General features: G+C 42.5%; 1 protein-coding gene across 2 annotated transcripts in view; it reads left to right on the top strand.

Annotated features, from left to right (window-relative positions):
• The first annotated feature begins 1,241 nt into the window (after window positions 1–1,241).
• PISD (phosphatidylserine decarboxylase) overlaps window positions 1,242–20,065 on the top strand; it is a 43,827-nt gene continuing 25,003 nt past the window's right edge. The window contains exons 1-3 of one of the 2 annotated variants that reach the window (XM_013063471.2): window positions 1,242–1,393; window positions 13,464–13,543; window positions 17,499–17,674. In XM_013063471.2, the coding sequence (XP_012918925.1) occupies window positions 1,329–1,393; window positions 13,464–13,543; window positions 17,499–17,674 (321 nt within the window). In that variant the 5' untranslated portion in view covers window positions 1,242–1,328. Of the gene's footprint in view, window positions 1,394–13,463; window positions 13,544–17,498; window positions 17,675–20,065 lie in introns of those variants that run through there. The other variant, XM_045067088.1, reaches the window with a different exon arrangement.

Genomic DNA, 20,065 nt, shown 5'->3' with positions numbered 1-20,065 from the left:
TTTTAATTGTTGTTTTTTTTTTAATTGAGTTTTAGAAGTTCTTTTTTAAAAAATATTTTATTTTTAAAAAATTTTATTTATTTATTTTTTTTAAAGGTGGTTTATTTATTTGACAGACAGAGATCACAAGTAGGCAGAGAGGCAGACAGAGAGAGAGGAGGAAGCAGGCTCCCCGCTGAGCAGAGAGCCCGAAGCGGGGCTCGATCCCATGACCCTGAGATCATGACCTCAGCCGAAAGCAGAGGCTTTATTCCACTGAGCCACCCAGGCGCCCCTAAAAAAATATTTTAAAAGAGATCACACGAAGGCAGAGAGGCAGGTGGCGGGGGCAGGCTCCCCGCTGAGCCATATGGGGCTCAATCTCCGGACCCTGAGATCATGACCTGAGCTGACCGCAGAGGCTTAACCCACTGAGCCACCCAGGCACCCTGAGTTTTAGAAGTTCTTTATGTATCCTGGATATTAGATATTTATCAGATACAGGATTTACGAATAGTTTCTTTCTGTGGGTTGTCTTTGAATTCTCTTGACAGTGTCCTTTGGTTCACTAAAGTTTTAATTTTAGGGGCGCCTGGGTGGCTCAGTCGTTAAGCGTCTCCTTTTGAGTTGTCTCAGTTGAATAGTAAAACCAATTCTATACTTCTTTTTCCCGTCTCATATTCTAAAGGCCTATGGAAGGAGGTGTCTTCCCTCCAACAGGAAACCTGATGCCTGTTAGTCTCCCTGGAAGGGCTGGTTGGGCGCTAGTTGGTCTGTGCTTAAATAACCGCAAAGAAATAATTGCAGACGTCAGGCAATATATACTCTTGTGTCAAATGTCCGGTGAAGACAACTGTGATTAGCAGGCTGGGGGAGGAAAAAGTGGAGCTGTATTTCTTCAGTTTGGGAAAGTAAGAACGAGACACCGTGCACGCAAAGTGCTCAGAACAGGGCCTGGTAATTAGGAAGCCCGGAATAAAAGGAGTGGTGGGTGCTCTTAGCTTCTCCACTTGTAATTAAGGGAATTGGCTAAACTGATACATTCTCAGATCTCGCTTGGGTGACTCATCCTCCAGGAGCACGAGGAATCGCACGCCAGTAGGAAGAAAGACTGCGGACTTTGCACCCAGGCCTCAATATAGCACAACAGGAACCTACCCAACCTGGTTCTGGAGGTGCCCAAAGAGCCGGGCGGGCGCTGAGGAGCAGCCATAGGGTGGAGCTTAGCCGTCTCCGCCCACAGCCCACCGCGTTCTTCATTGGTCCCGTGAGCTCTATGTGCGTAACGTCACACGCATGCGCCACAAGTGTGGATAGGGGGCGTGGTCCACCAAGAAGGAGGACACAAGATGGCGGCGTCCGTGAGGTCGAGGTTCCTGAGGTTGCTACGCGTGGTCGCACCGTGGCGGAGCAGGTACAGTTGCCTGGAGAGGCTGTCTCGGGTGGGAGGCGGCCTGGTCCGAGCCGGAGTGTCGGGAGGGAGAAACCGTTTCTTTTTTGCGGGCTCCCTAAGAAAGGGTCGGGTAAAGACTGAGCCATCCACCTTCAGCTCGGGAGCAGGTGCGACTGCCGGTGCTTAGGGAGGTCCGGATTTATTTAGGGTCTGGCCTGAGCGCTCTCGCTTTGCCCTTTCCAGCTAAGTGGAAGTGCAGAAGGGACAACACAAACAAACAAAACAGATGGAATAGGCTGCGTGCCGTCCACTAGAGTCGAGGCTAGGCTGGACATGTCTTTCGGGGTTTGTGTTCCTGGAAGGGCAGTAGGATGTGGGAAGAGCTTTGGATTGGAAGCCGGGGACTTTCATCTCGAATTCTTCGTCTTTGAAGCAAAGAGGTTGATTGGGTGATCCCAAATAGTCTGTAAGGAATTAGGGTCTTGGTTAGTCTGGGGACTAACTCCCACCTCTTAGGTTCTTAGAATTAGAAGAGATCTGAGGGATCATCTGAATCCAGCTGTTTTTCGAATTGGCAAAATTGAGGCCTTGAGTGTGGGAGAGACCTGTTCAGTTTTACCCAGCCAGTTAGTAGCAGAGCCAGGCCCCTGACCAGCCTCATGCACGGACCTTTCCCCCAGACTATCCACCATGAGGGCAGTTATTATTCAGAAATAGCTTGGGAGCATTTGGACTCCCGGAAAATGGATTAAAATGTTGGTAGCTATGACTCAGAGTTGTCTGCTTGGTGTCATTTCAGAGAGCAAGGGTATGAGAGATGCACAGTGATTTTTGTTTTTCTAGCAGGGTTAATTTTGTCAGCGTTAACCAAAACTTGCTCTGTGACCAGAGGTGGTGACCTGTCATTGTGATTTGGCAAGTAAAAGGACACTGGATTTGGACTGAGAGGGAACAGAAACTGTCATTGGCTTTACCATGAAAGCTTTACTCTACTATCACTGACTATTCAGAAATGGTGTAGTTCTCTTAGGAGAAGGCTCTGCAGTGTGGGGTAACTGTTGGAATTTGGACTGAGGGTCTCTGATTTGATATTGATACCAGCTGTGCTGATTTGCTATTGATACCAGCCACGAATTCAGCTAAACTATGTTATGAGTTAGAAAGCTAAAAATGACACTCTTCAGATATTTTTTAAAAAATGCTGATGGGGAGCATTACTCACCATCATTTAAAAAAAAAAAGGGGGTTGGAGGCGGGGAGTCATACTTTAGTATCAATGGAGATTAAATGAGACCGGATTTAGGTGCGGGGGTTGGAAGGGATGAGGATTTGGACACAGTACAAATTTTTAATTTTCAAAGGTATTATATATTAATACACATAAAAAACAAAAAGACAGTATTTTCTTAGGTTTTAAGTAAAGTATGTCTGTGAGACATATAGATGAAAGCCTCGTATTGCAGGGGAGTTTTTGGTAACTGGGTGATGTGTGGCAGGTGATAGAACAAAGAGAAAGCAACATCTTGGGTGATAATTAATGGCCGTGTTTTCCAAACTTGTTTGATAAAATAATAGGGTGGATGTTTATTAGAAATTGAGATTCCCAGATATATCCCCACCTTGCTGCCAAATTCAGATTCAGTAGGTGTAGTAGCTTGGGGCTGCAAGTGCTTCAGATGATTCTCAGGTTCAGGTTAAGTATGGACTTAGTAACTAGGTAGTGGTTGCTTATGAAAGACTTTGATTCAGAAATATTTATAATATTCCTACCACTGCAAACCATAGTGCCAGGAACCATGGGGGAAGGGAGGGAAGAAACGAATTATGAGATATGGTATTTGGAATAAGCTTTGTGTTTAAGGAACTTTGCAGTTTAGTAGAAGGGAGAGAAGACGCTCAACACTAATACAAGATAGAATGTGGAATAAGGCCTTCAGAAGGTCTGCCAGTTCGTTTTTAGGAGAATTTTCATAACTTCAGAAAGAGGTGATAGAAGGACTACAGTTCGGGGTGCCTGGGTGGCTAGTGGGGTTAAGCCTCTGCCTTCACCTCAGGTCATGGTCTCAGGGTCCTGGGATTGAGCCCCGCATCGGGCTCTCTGCTCAGCAGGGAGCCTGCTTCCCCCTTTCTCTCTCTGCCTGCCTCTCTGTCTACTTGTGATCTCTCTCTCTGTCAAATAAATAAATAAAATCTTGAAAAAAAAAAAAAAAGAATAAGACTACAGTTCAAGCATCACCACCATAGATGATGTTAAAGGATTTTATAACCGTGACTGTATGGGCACAAACCAATCAGCATGGACATTGGTCATAGGCAAATTTTTTTTTTTTTTTTTTTTTTTTAAGTAATCTTTACTCCCAACGTGGGGCATGAATTTGCAACTCTGAGGTCATAAGTCACATGTTCCACTGACTGAGCCCCTGGTCATAGACGATTGGTAATGAATATAAACTGCTATTTTATTTACTTACTTATTTGTTTGTTTATTTTTAAAGGTTTTACCCATCCATTTGAGAGAGGAAGCAAGAGCGAGCGTGTTCGCACGAATGGGGAGGAGAGGGAGAAGCTGGTTCCCTGCTGAACAGGGAGGCCAACCCAGGGTTCCATCCCAGGACCCCAGGACCATGACCTGAGCTGAAGGCAGGTGCTTAACCAACTGAACCACCCAGGAGCCCCTAAACTCTGTTACTTTGAATAATAGTAATATGTAACTAGGTGCCTGTTTTTCATGATTGTTTCAGGTAATCTTATTGAGGTAGGTCCTGTTTTAACAGGTGGAGAAATTGAGGCTTAGAATTAATTACGTTTTTAAAGTCACACTGCTAGTGAGTGGCAGTGAGCCATACAATTAGACTTGTATGCTCAGTCATGGGTTTTAATCACCTGTTTGCAGGATACCCACATGAGTAACCAGCTTCAGAAGAGACATCTGATTAAACTTATCCATTCATCCCTCTGGACTTACTCTCACCACTGAGATTGGAGTTCAGTAAGAAGGCAGACCCCTATGTTCATCAAGGAATATGGACAGTTGGGGCGCCTAGGTGGCTCAGACAGTTAAGTGTCTGCCTTTGGCTCAGGTGATGATCCCAGAGTTCTGGGATCAAGTCCTGCATCAGGCTCCTTGCTCAACGGGGAGCCTGCTTCTCCCTTTCCTTCTGCCTAGTGCTCCCCCCTCCACTTGTGCTCTCTCTCTCTCTCTCCCTGTCAAAAAAATAAAATCTTTTAAAAAAAGGTTTATGGGGGTGCCTGGGTGGTTCAGTGGGTTAAGCTTCTGCCTTCAGCTCAGGTCATGCTCCTAGGGTCCTGGGATTGAGCCCCACATCGGGCTCTCTGCTCAGTGGGGGGCCTGCTCCCCTCCTCTCTCTCTGCCTGCCTCTCTGCCTGCTTGTGATTTCTGTCTGTCAAATAAATAAATAAAAAATCTTTAAAAAAATAAAAAAAAAAGGTTTATGGACAGTAAACAAATAGGTGGAGATTTATCTATCTATCTGTACACACACACACACAGACACACATACATACTCACACATATATATGTAATCTCTTATTCTAGGTAGCTATGAAAAAAAAATAGGGGCACCTTTCTGCTCAGTGGGGAGCCTGCTCTCTCTCTGCCTGCCTCTCTGTGATCTCTCTCTCTCTGTCAAATAAATAAATAAAATCTTAAAAAAAAAAAGGAAAAAAAATAAAGGAAAGCAATTAAAGGGTTAATACTTCATGGGGACAACTCTTGGGCATATGGTCAGGAAAGCCAAGCTCAGTAGAACACCTTTTCACACAGAACTGACTAATGAGGGAGTGAGTCACATAGAAGGGTGTGCCCAGTAGAACAAACAGCAAATGCAGGTTGTGGGAAGAGGCCAAGGTGTGGTAGGTACTAGGAGCAGCAACAGGAATGAGTAAGGAGAAGATGGAAAACAGCAGGATATCGGAGAATCCAGCAAGGAATTAGTATATAGGGTCTGGTTTTATTTTCTGTTTTGAAAAAATCGTTCTGGCTGTTTTGGGATGAATAGTATGTAGAGGGCCAAGAATGAAAATGGGAGACTGGAGAACAGGCCTTCATAGTCATCTGGTAAGAGAATCAGGTGTCTTGGGCTGGAGTGTGAGTAGTGGTGGCAGTGAAAAATCTTCAGGTAAAGATACACACACAAACACACATTTTAAGTTTATTTTTTAAGTAGTCTCTACACTCAACGTGGGTCTTGAACTTAAGACTGGGAACAAGTTGCATGTTCTTCCAGCTGAGCCAGCCAAGTGCTCCTTGGCAGATAAAGATATATTTTATTTATTTTTTGATTTTTTAAAAAAATCATTTACTCGACAGAGATAGAGCACAAGTAGGCAGAGGGAGAGGGAGAAGTAGACTCCCCACTGAGCAAGAAGCCTGATGCAGGGCTTGATCCCAGAACCCCGGGATCATGACCTGAGCCAAGGCATATGCTTAACAACTGAGCCACCCAAGCGCCCCAGATAAATATATTTTAAAGGAAGTTTTCCTGTCTTGCCAGTGTACTGAATATGCATAGTGAGAAAGAAAGGACCTCTATAAGAATGAGTCTTAGGGTTTTGATTTGTGTAGCTGTGTGAGGGGTGATACCTTTTGCTGAGATTGTGTATTAATAGAAATGTTGCTATAGCAGCAGGTAAACCCCAGGATCTCTAACTTAACACAGTAAGTTTATGTCTTGATCTTAATAAAGTCCCAGTGGGTCCTTCTGATCAGTGGGACAACAGTAATTCAAAGATGCTCCTGCTGTCTTTAGCACATGGCTCCCCAAGTTCTTCACTTTTTTCTGCAGTGAGCCAGCTGAAGGGAAAAGCCTGGAGGTGGATTCCTGGAAAACCTGAATGGTCTTCACATTGGTTAGAACACAGTTTTGTGGTCACACCCTACTGCAGAGGAAGCTGGCAAACTCCATGTTTTTGGTGTCCAGGGAGAAGATGACATGGATTTGATAAACACAGACTAGTCACACCACAGTTGGACACCTCTGGGGATGGGGGGGAGCAGGTTGAAGGGGAGTTAGGGAGGGTTAAGAGTTGTGTTTTGGACAAACTCAATTTGTAGATGATGATGAGTGGGGATGTTGAGTAGCCAGTTGAAAAAAAATGAGTCTGGACATCTCTGAAGGAGCAGTGAGGGAATCATCAGTGTCTGGCTGTTTAAAACATTTTTTTTTTTTTTTTTTTTTTTTTTTTTTTAAAGATTTTATTTATTTGTCAGAGACAGAGGGAGAGAGAGTGCGTGAGCACAGGCAGACAGAGAGGCAGACAGAGGCAGAGGGAGAAGCAGGCTCCCTGCCGAGCAAGGAGCCCGATGTGGGACTCGATCCCAGGACCCTGGGATCATGACCTGAGCCGAAGGCAGCTGCTTAACCAACTGAGCCACCCAGGCGTCCCTGTTTAAAACATTTTTTATTTTTTTTTTAAAGATTTTATTTATTTATTTAATAGAGAGAGATCACAAGTAAGCAGAGAGGCAGGCAGAGAGAGAGGAAGGGACTCCCTGCCAAGCAGAGAGCCCAATGCGGGACTCGATCCCGGGACCCTGAGATCATGACCTGAGCCGAAGGCAGTGGTGTAACCCACTGAGCCACCCAGGCGCCCAGTGTCTGGCTATTTAAAGACAGGTGCTTGAGGGCCTAAGTGAAATAGGTGATGGGGATTAAGCCATGCATTTGTTGTGATGCGTATTGAGTGATGTATGGAATTGCTGAAATCACTGTATTATACGCCTGAAACTAATATAATACTGTATGTTAATTATATTGGAATTAAAATTAAAAAAAGTAAAGGCAGGGGACTGGATGAGCAACTCTAGGAAGAGTGTAGATGGAGATGAGATCTGAACGTGGGCATGGCAACAGTTTGAAGGCAGGGAGAGGCCAGAAAGGTAGGAGGAAAATCAGCGTCCTAGACTCATGTGAGAGTTGTGTTTCAGGAAGGAGAAAGGGTGAAGAGGTCAAGAGATACAAACTTCTAGTTGTAAAATAAATAAGTCATGGGGATGTATAGTTAATCATAATAAAGTTTTGTAGCTGTATGGCGACATATGTTAACTAGACTTACTGTGGTGATCATTTTGCAATATATGCAAAATTTTTTTTTAAAAGATTTTATTTATTTATTTGACAGAGAGAGAGATCACAAGTAGGCAGAGAGACAGAGAGAGATGAGGAGAAGCAGGCTCCCTGCTGAGCAGAGAGCCCGATGCAGGACTTGATCCCAGGCCCCTGGGATCATGACTTGAGCCGAAGGCAGAGGCTTAACCCACTGATCCACCCAGGCGCACCAATATATGCAAAATTTTTAAAAGATTTTATTATTTACGAGAGAGAGATAGCAAGAGAGGGAACACAAACAGCAGAGCTAGAGAGGGAGGAACAGGCTCTCCGCTGAGCAGGGAGCCTAATTTGGGACTGGCACAGGATGCTGGGACCATGACCCGAGGCAAAGGCAGACCCCTAACTACGGAGCCACCAGGCGCCTCGCAGTGTATACAAATACTGACTCATGTTGTACACCTGAGACTAACAATGTTATATGACAGTCATACCTCAATTAAAAAAAGAGAGAAAGGGATTAGTTGTGGCAGATGCTGCTGTGAGAGGTCAAATAATATGAGACCCAAGAAACATACATTGTGTGCTGGCAACACAGAGGTTGTTGGTGACCTTGACAAGAGGTGACAGGATAGGAAGAAAAGCCTGGTTGAGCAGGATTAAGAGAGGGTGGGAAGTGAACCTAGGTCTTTTTTTGGTTAAGTTTTTTATTTTTTATTTTATTTTACTTCAAGATGTTACTTATTAAGTGAGAGTGAGAGAGAGAATGTGTGTGAGCCAGGGGAAGGCAGAGAAGCAAATTCCCACTGAGCAGGGAGCAGATGTGGGACTCCATCCCACATGACCTGAGCCAAAGGCAGATGCTTAGGTGACTGAGCCACCCGGGTGCCCTTTTTAAGCTTTTATTTTAATTCCAGTTAGTTAACATACAGTATTACATTAGTTTCAGTGTTACAGTGTTATATTAGTTTCAACAATATAGTGATTCAGCAATTCCATACGACACACAATGCTCATCTCAAGTGTGCTCATTAATCCCCATCACCTATTTAACTCATCCCTCTACTCCCCTCCCCTCTGGTACCTATCAGTTTGTTCTCTGTAGTTATAAAGAGTCCGTTTCTTGTTTTGTCTCTCCCGTTTTTTTCTTTTTTGCCCTCTGTTCATTTTTTTGATTCTTAAATTCCATGTATGAGTTAAATCATTTGTTATTTGTCCTTCTCTGACCTATCTCGCTTAGCATATACTCTCTTGCTCTGTCCATGTCATTGCAAATGGCAAGATTCATTCTTTTTTAGGGCTGAATAATTTTCCATTGCCTGTGTATATGTATTGTGTGTGGTGTGTGTGTGTATATACATATATATATGTATATATGTGTGTGTGTACATATATCTATACATATAGATACATATAGATATATGTATATACTATATGTATAGATATATGTATACACACAGGTATATACATACGTGTGTGTGTATATATACGTATATTTATACACACACCACATCTTCTTTAGCCATTCATCAGGTGGATACTTGAGCTGCTTCCATATCTTGGCTATTGTAAATAATCCTGTTATAAAGAGGGGTACAGGGCACCTGGGTGGCTCAGTGGGTTAAGCCGCTGCCTTCGGCTCAGGTCATGATCTCAGGGTCCTGGGATTGAGTCCCGCATCGGGCTCTCTGCTCGGCAGGGAGCCTGCTTCCCTCTCTTTCTCTCTCTGCCTGCCTCTCTGTCTACTGTGATCTCTCTCTGTCAAATAAATAAATAAAATCTTAAAAAAAAAAATAAAGAGGGGTACAAGTATTACTTTGAATTAGTGTTTTTGTATTTTTTTAAAGATTTTATTTATTTATTTGACAGATCACAATTAGGCAGAGAGGCAGGCAGAGAAGGAGGGAAGGAAGCCTGACACGGGCTTTGATCCCAAGACCCTGAGATCATGACCTGAGCTGAAGGCAGAGGCTTAACCCACTGAGCCACCCAGGTGCCCCAGTGTTTCTGTATTTTTTGAGTAAATATCCAGTAGTGTGATTACTGAGTCATAAGTTTTTAACTTTTTGAGGAACCTTCATACTGTTTTCCTCAGTAGCTGCACCAGTTTGCATTCTCACCAACAGTGCAAGAGGGTTCCTTTTTCTTAACAACCTTGTCAGAAGAAACCTGTTGTTTCTTATGTTGATTTTAGCCATTCTGACAGGTGTGAGGTGATTTGTATTTTTTTGTATTGTATTTCTTTTGTATTTGTATATTTTTTGTATTGTAGTTTTGATTTGTATTTCCTGATGACAGATGATGAGCACCTTTTCATATGACTGTTGGCCATCTGAATGTCTTCTTTAGAGAAACGTCTGCTCATGTCTTCTGCCAATTTTTTATTTGGATTATTTATTATTTGGGTGTTGAGTTTTATAAGTTCTTTATATATTTTAGATACTAACCCTTTATTGGGTATATCATTTGCAAATATCTTCTCCCAGCTCATTCCATAGGTTGCCTTTTAGTTTTTTTTTTAAATTAACATATAATGTATTATTTGTTTCAGGGGTACATGTCTGTGATTCATCAGTCTTAACACAATTCACAGCACTCACCATAGCACATATCCTCTCAGTGTCCATCACCCAGCCACCCCATCCTCCTACCCCCACCTTTTAGTTTTGTTGATTGTTTCCTTCACTGTGCAGAAGCTTTTTTTTTAGATTTTATTTATTTATTTGATAGAGAGATCATAAGTAGACAGAGAGGCAGACAGAGGGAGAGGCAGACTCCCTGTTGAGCAGAGAGCCCAATGTGGGGCTCAATTCCAGGACCCTGAGATCACGACCTGAGCCAAAGGCAGAAGCTCAGCCCACTGAACCACCCAGGCACCGGTGTACAGAAGCTTTTTATTTTGACATAATCCCAGTAGTTTATTTTTGCATTTGGCCTATCTAGAACAAAGTTGCTACAGCTGATGTCAGAGAAATTGTCTGTGTTCTCTTCTAGGATTTTTATGGTTGAGAGTGAACCTAGCTCTTTTTAAGAGCTTGTTACAAAGGAGAGAAGAAAAGTGGGGTGGAAGCTAGGCAAGGATGCATGGTGGACAGTGTTTATGTAAGATTAGAGACAGTATAGGGTTTATATGAGGATAGAAACAGTCCAGTAATAAAAGACAAATTGGTGTAATGGCGCATTTGCTGGGCATTTTTTCCAGGAGCTGTGGCTAAGGCGGTATACAAGAGAGCTGAGCTCTGTGTTCTGGAGTAGGGCTTCCAAGGGGGAAGACCTACATGCAAGAGAAACCACCTGTGTGCCGTGTGTCTGGTTCCAGTGGATAGACGATTGTCTCTGATTCCTACCTCCCCCAGCTAAGGGAGGGAAAAAAGAAGCCTTATTCAACAGTCTACAAACATTCTTTTAGTTGGGGGATTCAGCATTCATTCTGAGACATATAACACAGCAGTGTATAGAAGACAACAATGTACCTTTAGTCAGATTTATACTTCTTGTTCTAATGCTTTTTGGAAAGCAGGGTTTGAGGCTTTTAGCTTTTGTAGTGGGAGTTTTTAGTCTTAAGAAATGAGCATTGTTCAGTGCTGAAAGAACATTCATATACTGAAACATCACCCTTCTTTGTGTTAGTAGCTGTATGTCTCTCTGGCCTTTGTGGTGGTGATTATCATGGTCCCATATTTTATCTCCATACAAACCTGACTCACCTATTGGAGCATCAGGTTCATCATGTTAGCCCTATTAGCACCATGCAGTGAGGGTGTTTTTAAGTCAATTCTGATCATGTTTGGAGACTATCTATATAAGATGTAAATACTAAATATCCATGAAAGTAAACATTATTGTAGGAAGACCATACACAGAGTTCTGTTTTCCACAAAAGTGACATTGTAGATGTTTATTAAATTACTGCTTCTATCATAAAGGGCTCCAGCAGAGAAGAAGCGCTACTGGCAAGGAGTTTCTTTCCTTCAGATTTCAGGTCAAATTAGGGGGAAACCGAAGTGCTATCTGAATTGAAAGGGAAATATTTCCTTTGATTAGGGGAGATCCAATTTTTAACTAAAAGTTGATGAATGCTTTCCTTTTTTTTTTTTTTTTTTTAAAGGATTTTACTTGTGGGGCACCTGGGTGGCTCAGTGGGTTGAAGCCTCTGCCTTCGGCTTGGGTCATGATCCCAGGGTCCTGGTCATGATCCCAGGGTCCTGGGATCGAGCCCCACATTGGGCTCTCCGCTCAGCGGGGAGCCTGCTTCTTCCTCTCTCTCTGCCTGCCTCTCTGCCTACTTGTGATCTCTGTCTGTCAAATAAATAAATAAAATCTTTAAAAAAAAAAAAAAAGAAAGAAAGAATGGTTCTTTAGAGTGGAAAGCTGTGAAAAGTTGTTGGTAATTTTTTTTCATTCTGTCAAACTAGCTTGACAAAATAGCAAAGTAGCCACAAAAAGAATTCAAAAATTCTAAATTAAGTGAGCCTTCTAGACTTGAAGTATATTAGAATAGTTCACATGGTTATTTGTGTCATTTTTTTTCCAGGCCAGACATTTAGAATTTAAAGTTTCAGCTACCAGTATTAGATTCCTGAATGAATAAGAGTTATATGTTTACAAGTACAATTGTTCTTTTGTGGTATGGAAACATAAGGCTTTTTGTAAGAGTGCTGGGTTTACTGTCTATTATGATCTTATGTTAATTAAGAAAAAATTAACTATTTTGAAGTAGTTTCAACTTAACAGAAAAGTTATAAAAATAATGAATAGAATTCCTGAAAACCGTTCACCCAGATTTCCCAAATGTCAGCTGCATTTGCTTTACTATTCTCCCTTCCTCTTCTCTCTGTATACATGTGTATGTGGTTGTGTATATATATATAAAATATTATTATATATAAAAATATATATAATATATAATAATATATTATTATTTATTATTATTAAATATATAATATATATTATAAATATATATATTTATATTTTTTGTAAAAGGCTTGAGAGAAAATTACAGATTTGGTACTCCTTCACTATGAACTTTTCAGCTTTTATTCCTACAAAATCATCTTCTTACACAACCACTTACAGTGGTCAAAACTAAGAAATTAAGATTGATATAAGATTGAATCTATACATTGTATTCAAGTTTTGCCAATTGATCTACGTTAAAAAAAACTTTTTAAAAGATTTTATTTATTTATTTGAGAGAGAGAGAGCACGCATGCACCAGGGGGCCAGTGACCATGAGCGGGGGGAAGGGATAGAAGGAGAGGGAGAAATAGACTCCCTGCTCAATGGCGAGCTTGACGTGGGGCTCATTTTCAGGACCCTGGGATCATGACATGAGTCAGTCACTTAACCAACTGAGCCACCCAGGTGCTCCAACATTTTTTAAAGTAATTAAAAAAAAATATTTATTTGTCAGAGATAAAACACAAGCAAGGGGAGTAGTAGGCAGAGGGAGCAGCAGGTAGAGGGAGAAATGGGCTCCCTGGGAGCCTGACATGGGACTTGATCCCAGGACCCTGGGATCATGACCTAAGGAAAGGTAGACGCTTAATCCACCAAGCTACCCAGTCATCCCTGTACTCTCTCATTCTCTCTCAAATAAATAAATAAAATCTTAAATTTTTTTTTTTAAATAGGTGCTCCTATGTGGCTTGGTCAGTTAAGCAGCTGACTCTTGATCTCAGCTCAGGTCTTGATCCTCAGGGTTGTGAGTTTAAGCCCCATGTGGGGCTCTATGCTGGGCAAGGAGCCTTCTTAAAAAAATTAAAAAAAAATTTTTTTTTTAAAATAGGGCGCCTGGGTGGCTCAGTGGGTTAAGCCGCTGCCTTTGGCTCAGATCATGATCTCAGGGTCTTGGGATCGAGTCCCGCATCGGGCTCTCTGCTCAGCAGGGATCCTGCTTCCCTCGCTCTCTCTGCCTGCCTCTCTACTTGTGATCTCTCTCTGTCAAATAAATAAATAAAATCTTTAAAAAAAGAAATTTTTTAAAAATAAATGTTTAATGGTTCATTTTTGCTTGATTATAGCCTTCTTCACTGTGAGAACACTGCTGTGAGCCACGTCCTACAGTCCTTAAGAAAGCTGCCTGTCAGAGCCTTCTATACAAGTAAGTGCACAGTTAGAGGTGGTGCTGGCCTCTGTGCTTCAGTTTGCTTATCAGTACACTGGGATAGACAGCTCCTATTTCATTGCATTGTTAGTAGAATTAACTGACCTTATATCTGTGGGGTGCTTAGAGTGTCTTGTAGACAGTCATCACTGGAGCCCTAGTGATCATTACCTCATCATTTTTACTGGCTGTATAGTATTCTGTTGAAGACTACCATTTGGTGTTGGACTTTTAGGTTGTTTCTAGGCTTTTTCTATTATAGATATTTCTGAGGTAACATATTTTGGTGTAGCTTCGGGATAAATCTGTAGAACTAGAATTGCTGGAGCAGAAGATTTGTGTATTTTACAAGATGGCATTTAGGCCAAATTGTTCTTCAAGGAGGGTTGTTCCAGCTTGTGTGCATATGAGCACGAGGTGCTCATGAGTACAGTTTCCCACACCCTCATAAAAACTAGATTATGGACTTTTTTGATTTTGTACGGAGCTTGATTCTGTAAGATACTCTTTTTATTCGATCATACCAGAAGCCATTTTGAACTGACCATGAGAGGACCTTGGGAATAAAACAAATTTGTTAAAGAGAATGAAAACAAAACGTTTATAACGGTAGATAGCAGCACATCTGGGTGTTCCTTATTTAGTTAAGACTTGCAAGCTGGACCACGTGGGAATCACAAGAAGGATAGAAGGGGAGCCACAGTACCTGAGCCATGATCTTGGATCTGCAGAGAAGCTGTGCTTTTAGAAAGTGACAAGTCCAGCAGAGAGGTGGTCAGTAGTGGAGGGCTGTCTCTACTTAACAATTTCTTTTTGGGGAGGCAAAGTAAGCCTCTAAGAAGGCAAGACATATAGTCAAAGAGCTAGTGTAGCGGGCAACATTCAGTGGAACGTGACTAGTCCATCTAGGGTGAGGGCTCACTGCAGTGAGGAGGGAACAGCACTTCGCTTGTCACCAGTTATTTCAGAAAGTTGCTTTATGGTCAGTCTTTCTTGGTCAGAGACAGAATATTTAGTTGTGAACTAGTAAGGGTTCATTAGGAATAATTAGAAGATGGAAGAGATTAATGACACCCACACTTGCTCATTAAAAGAAAAAACAGCAACAGCCAAAACATGGTGGGGGGAGCTGGTCATGTCGGGAGCAGGAGGGCTTCCTCCCATTGGAAGTCACAGGTAGTAAGAAGGGTATTCTCTGGTTTTGTATAGGCTCCTGGTGATTCAGCTCTTGAGATTTTGTTTTAATAACAGCATTATTGAGGTATAATCCATATACCATAAAATTCATCTTTTTTTAAAGTGCAGTTCGGTGGCTTTGAGTATATTCAGAATTGTGCAACCAACACCACTATTAATTTTAGAATTTCATCCCCCCCCACTTTCCCCAAGCCAGTAACAGCACTTGACTCTTTAAACTATCACTCCCCATTTCTTTCACATAAGGTTTTTAAGGTTCATGTTATATCATGTGTTGGTACTTTATTCCTTTGTGTTATGAAATAATATTCCTTTGTATGGATACGCCACATTTTAATTCATTTACCAGTTGATGGACATTTGGGTTGTTTCTACTTTTTGGCTACTACTGAACATTTTTATATAAGTTTTTGTGTAGGTGTCGGTTTCATTTCTTTCAGAAATATCCCTAATAACAGAATTGCTGGGTCACAATGGTAATTTTATGTTTAACATTTTGAGGAACTGACAAACTGGTTTTTTTTTTGTTTTGTTTTGTTTTGTTTTTTTAAAGATTTATTTATTCATTTGACAGACAGATCACAAGTAGGCAGAGAGGCAGGCAGAGAGGCAGGCAGAGAGAGAGGGGGAAGCAGGCTCCCTGCTGAGCAGAGAGCCCGATGTGGGGCTCGATCCCAGGACTTTAGATCATGACCTGAGCCGAAGGCAGAGGCTTTAACCCACTGAGCCACCCAGGCGCCCCTGACAAACTGTTTTTCAAAGTGGCTGGCCCATGTATGAGTGTTCTACTTTCTCTACATCTTTGCGAGCACTTAATTGTCTTTTTTTTTTTTTTTTAAGATTTTATTTGTTTATTTGACAAAGAGAGAGAGATCACAAGTAGGCAGAGAGGCAGGCAGAGAGAGGGGGCAGCAGGCTCCCTGCTGAGCAGAGAGCCTCATGCGGGGCTCAATCCCAGGACCGTGGGATCATGACCTGAGCTGAAGGCAGAGGCTTAACCCACTGAGCCACCCAGGTGCCCCCTAATTGTCTTTTTTATTATAACCATCCTAGTGGGTGTTAAGTGGTATCTCACCATGGTTTTGATTTCCATTTTCCTGTTTACTAATGATGTGTTGTTTTGCTACAGCTGTGCTAGCAAAGTACTGCAAACTGAGTGGTTTAAATAGTAGAAACTTACTCAAGCTGAAGACCAGAGGTCTGAGATCAAGGTGTCACAGGGCTGCTTCCTTCTAAGGGTTGTGAGGGGAAACCTGTTCCATGCCTCTGGTCTGGCTTCTCATGGAAGCCAGAAGCATCATCCTGATCTCTGCCTTCATCTTTTTTTTTTTTTTTCTTTTTTTTTTTTTGTCAGAGAGAGTGAGCACAGGCAGACAGAGTGGCAGGCAGAGGCAGAGGGAGAAGCAGGCTTCCCGCTGAGCAAGGAGCCTGATGTGGGACTCGATCCCAGGACGCTGGGATCATGACTTGAGCCGAAAGCAGCTGCTTAACCAACTGAGCCACCCAGGCGTCCCTCTGCCTTCATCTTCACACAGCATTCTCTTTATAAGCATGTCTGCCTCCAAGTTTTCCCTTTATATTAGTACATCAGTCATTATCCGGTTAGGGCCCACCATGATGGCCGTATTTTATCTTGTTTACTTCTCTAGAGACCCTGTATCCAAGTAAGGTCACATTCTGGGTACTGGGAATTAGAACTCAGCATGTGAATTCTGGGGTGGGATACAGTTCAAGCAATAGTAGATGTTGAGCATCTTTTCATGTGCTTATTGGCCATTTGTGTATCCTCTTTGGAGAAATGCCTATTTAGATCCTGTGTATGTTTTTAAATTGGATTGTCTTTTTTTATTATTGAATCATAAGATCTTATGGGAGTTTGCATTTGAGAATACTTGTGTCTGGTCAGATTTGGGTCTAGATTGTAGAAGTAAGGTCAGAGAGTCCTGGGTGAGAAATGGTGCCCGATTCCCAGTTCTGGATCTGGTGGTAGCTAGCCTGGCAACCTTGATTAGTTTCTTGACCTCTTTGTACAGTGTTTTCATCTTACATTCTCTGGCTGTGGTGGCAATTGAGGTGCATTGTAGTTTCATAGGAAAGATGCTTGTCCCTTGGGCACCTGGATAGCTCAGTCGCTTAAGTGTCTGTCTTCTGCTCAGGTCATGATCTCAGGGTCCTAGAATTGAGCCCTGCATTGGGCTCCCTGCTTGGTGGATAGTCTGCTTCTCCTTTTCCCTCTGCTGCTCCCCCTGCTTGTTTTTCTCTTTCTCTTTCTCTCTGTCAAATAAATAAGATCTAAAATCTAAAAAATAAAACACACACACACACACACACACACGCACAAAGATGTTTGTCCCTTACATATTGGTAGAATTTGGAGACAGAAGGTCTTTTTTAAAATTATTTTTTATTTATTTATTTTTTAAATTTTACTTATTTGAGAAAAAGAGCGAGAGAGAGCACAAGTTGGAGGAGGGGCAGAAGGAGAGTGGGGAAGCAGGCTTCCCACTGAGCAGAGATGTGGGGCTCAATCCCAGGACCCTGGGATCGTGACCTGAGTCAAAGGCAGCTGCCCAACCAACTGAGCCACACAGGCAGCCCCAGAAGGGTCTTAATAGTGACTCAAGGTCGCACCTGCCTATCTAAGATGCACTGGTGTTTCCTGGACCTCATTCTAGTGCCGTTTGCATGACTCATCCTTGTCCCTTCTCCCAGTCTCAAAATTTTCCTGTTTTTTTTTTTGTTGTTGTTGTTACAGATGCCAGAAGAGTCCACACTGCCCCTGCTCGTACCTTGTTTCTGCTCCGTCCCCTGCCCATTCTGTTGGTGACAGGCGGTGGGTATGCAGGTTACCGGCAATATGAGAAATACAGGGAGCGAGAGCTGGAGAAGCTGGGGTTGGAGATTCCACCCAAACTTGCTGGTCACTGGGAGGTAGGAATAAAGGTGGAACCACCTTGAGTTCTCATTAGGCACAACTATCACTTTTTAAATTGCCTCAAAGTTGAAATGTTTGAAAAAATGAAATGTGCTTCTTTGGAGCTCATGTCTCCAGTGGGCTTTTGGCCAGACACAGACGTTATGCCTTTGGCGTCATGTTGGGCTTCTTTTCTGTGTCCACACCTACGCCTGGTCTCCCCAAGGGCTCTGAGTAGCAATTACCTGCAATTGCAATCCTCAGACTTCATGCCTTGTGTGGGACCTGATGTCCTAGTCGTTTATGCTCTGCTCTGTCTGAGGATAAGCTGAAATGGTGGGACTTTTGTGATGTGGATAAGTTCTTACCAGGAACCAGACTGAAATAATCAAATTCCATTATTGTTACTGCTTGAAATGCTTCCCCCACAACAGGGCAGGCTTTGATGTTGTTGAGCCATGTGTGAAGTACAATGAACTGTCTTATTCAGTTGCGCTCTCGTGGCCCAGGATGATACCTAACAGCCATTCAGTAAATGTTGAAATTGAACGTTAAGGTGTAAATTTAAAAATGCCTTCTTTTCAGCCATAGTGTAATAAATGAAAAATCTGAAACATCAGTAGATCAGTAGCCTGGGCAAAAGTGGGGGGAGCGAAAGTAGAGACTTTATGGCATTTGGAATGATGCATTTGGGTTTCTTCATGAACCTCTCTATATTGGTAATTTAGCTTGTTTGAATCCAGTGGCCAGGGCATGTGGGTTCTGAAGGCGAGTCCTAACCATGTCCCTCAATAGCTGTATGAACATGTCACTTGCCGTCCGGTCCTCTGTGTGACTATGCTATAAGTAGTATAAACAACTATAAGGCAGGCTGGATTGGAACCCCTCTGAGATTCCTTCTAGCTCTTGCAGAGTTTATCTAGGAATATTTGTTGGCATTGGCATTACATGCTACATTACAGGCTTCCTCCCACAATCCTATTTTGAATTTTGGTTTAGACCCTCTTTCTCCAGTAGAATACAGTGTAAAGATTTCCTCTCATTTCCGACAGTCCTGTAAAACTGTGACTTAGTCAGCCGGCCCTACAGATCCAGATGTGGGTATTACGCCAAGAGGTACCTTTTTGCTTGCCCATGTATCTCTACCCTTTTTTTGGCCTGTTCGTACATCTTGGACTTTATAGTAGCCTATCTCAGACCAAAAAAGAAAAAAGGTTTTTTGTCTTCTGGAAGTATCTGACAAAATCCTTTTGGCAAAGGATAATTGTGTAGTATATGAGTCACACTTTTAAAATTTGCTGTACTCTATTTCCCATGACATTGGTGGTTTCCTCTGTAAATATACCTTTTCCTTTACGCTAATAAACTACTTGTTAGACTGTGATCATATGACGCCGCTCAAGTGTTCGGCCCAAGGTAGCTTCTCTCAGCACCCCACGTGTTTGCAGGCTGAGTCACGCTGTGACAAGCTTTGCATGCTTGTTCAGCAAATTCCCACCCATTTCAAAGGTCTTCCAAGAGAATCTACATTTGGAAGAAATCTGTGACTTCCAAAATCATAAAGACTAATGTCAGTAGTATTTTTTTAGCATTCACCGTTTGCATAATTAGTATTACTGCCATGTAGGAGCCAATACCTGAAAGACAACCATTTGTAGGGAGGACAGGTTTGATTGGCTTATAAGTTCTGGGGCCTGGACAGTAACAGAACACTGGATCCGAGTGGCCCCATGGAGCGTGAGATCTGAAGCCCCTATTGGTTAAGAGCTGGGTTTCAGTTAGATACGGTTCTTCTGGTGGAGTAAAATGGCCACAGGCTGTTGGGTTTACAGGCAGGATGCCAGCATTTCACTTCATGAAGGGGAAATGGTCTGGACTCTGAGTAGACATTGTAGGATTTCAGAGGAGAGACAGTAGGTTGTGAGAAGGGAGAGTGCTGACTGGCAGTCGCAAACTGGATTCTAGTTCTGCCCCTGCCCCACCTAATCACTGGCATCTCATGAAAAATGAGAGTACCCTAATCTGGTCAATCATCAGGATTGTTGGGGAGCTTTAAAAACTACGGATTCTTTGATCTCACTCCTGGAGATTTAGAAAGTTTGGGCAAGCTCAAGATCTTTGTTTTTAAAAAGTCCCTTCAGTGATTCTGATGATTTAGGAATCATGGGCAGATGAGCTGTAAGGTTCCCTTCAGGGCTCTTTTTTTGAGTGGCAGATGAAAACTGCTGCTGCTAATTTTGCTGGAATATAATCTCTTCATATCCTTGGGTCAAGTGTGGCATCTCTAGAGTTTGAAAGAGGACTGGCTGGTACTTATGCTGAGATGAGCCCCTGGGACTCTTTAAGGATTTATACCCATCTCCCCCCGCCCCCATATCTTTCCTTTATTTCAATTTAAGTCTGTCTGT

The sequence above is a fragment of the Mustela putorius genome, unplaced genomic scaffold (assembly GCF_011764305.1).
Source record: "Mustela putorius furo isolate JIRA1106 unplaced genomic scaffold, ASM1176430v1.1 tig00000081_pilon_pilon_pilon, whole genome shotgun sequence".
Taxonomy (NCBI): Eukaryota; Metazoa; Chordata; class Mammalia; order Carnivora; family Mustelidae; genus Mustela; species Mustela putorius.
Note: the sequence above shows the minus strand (reverse complement) of the source record. Positions and strands in the feature narration are given on the sequence as shown.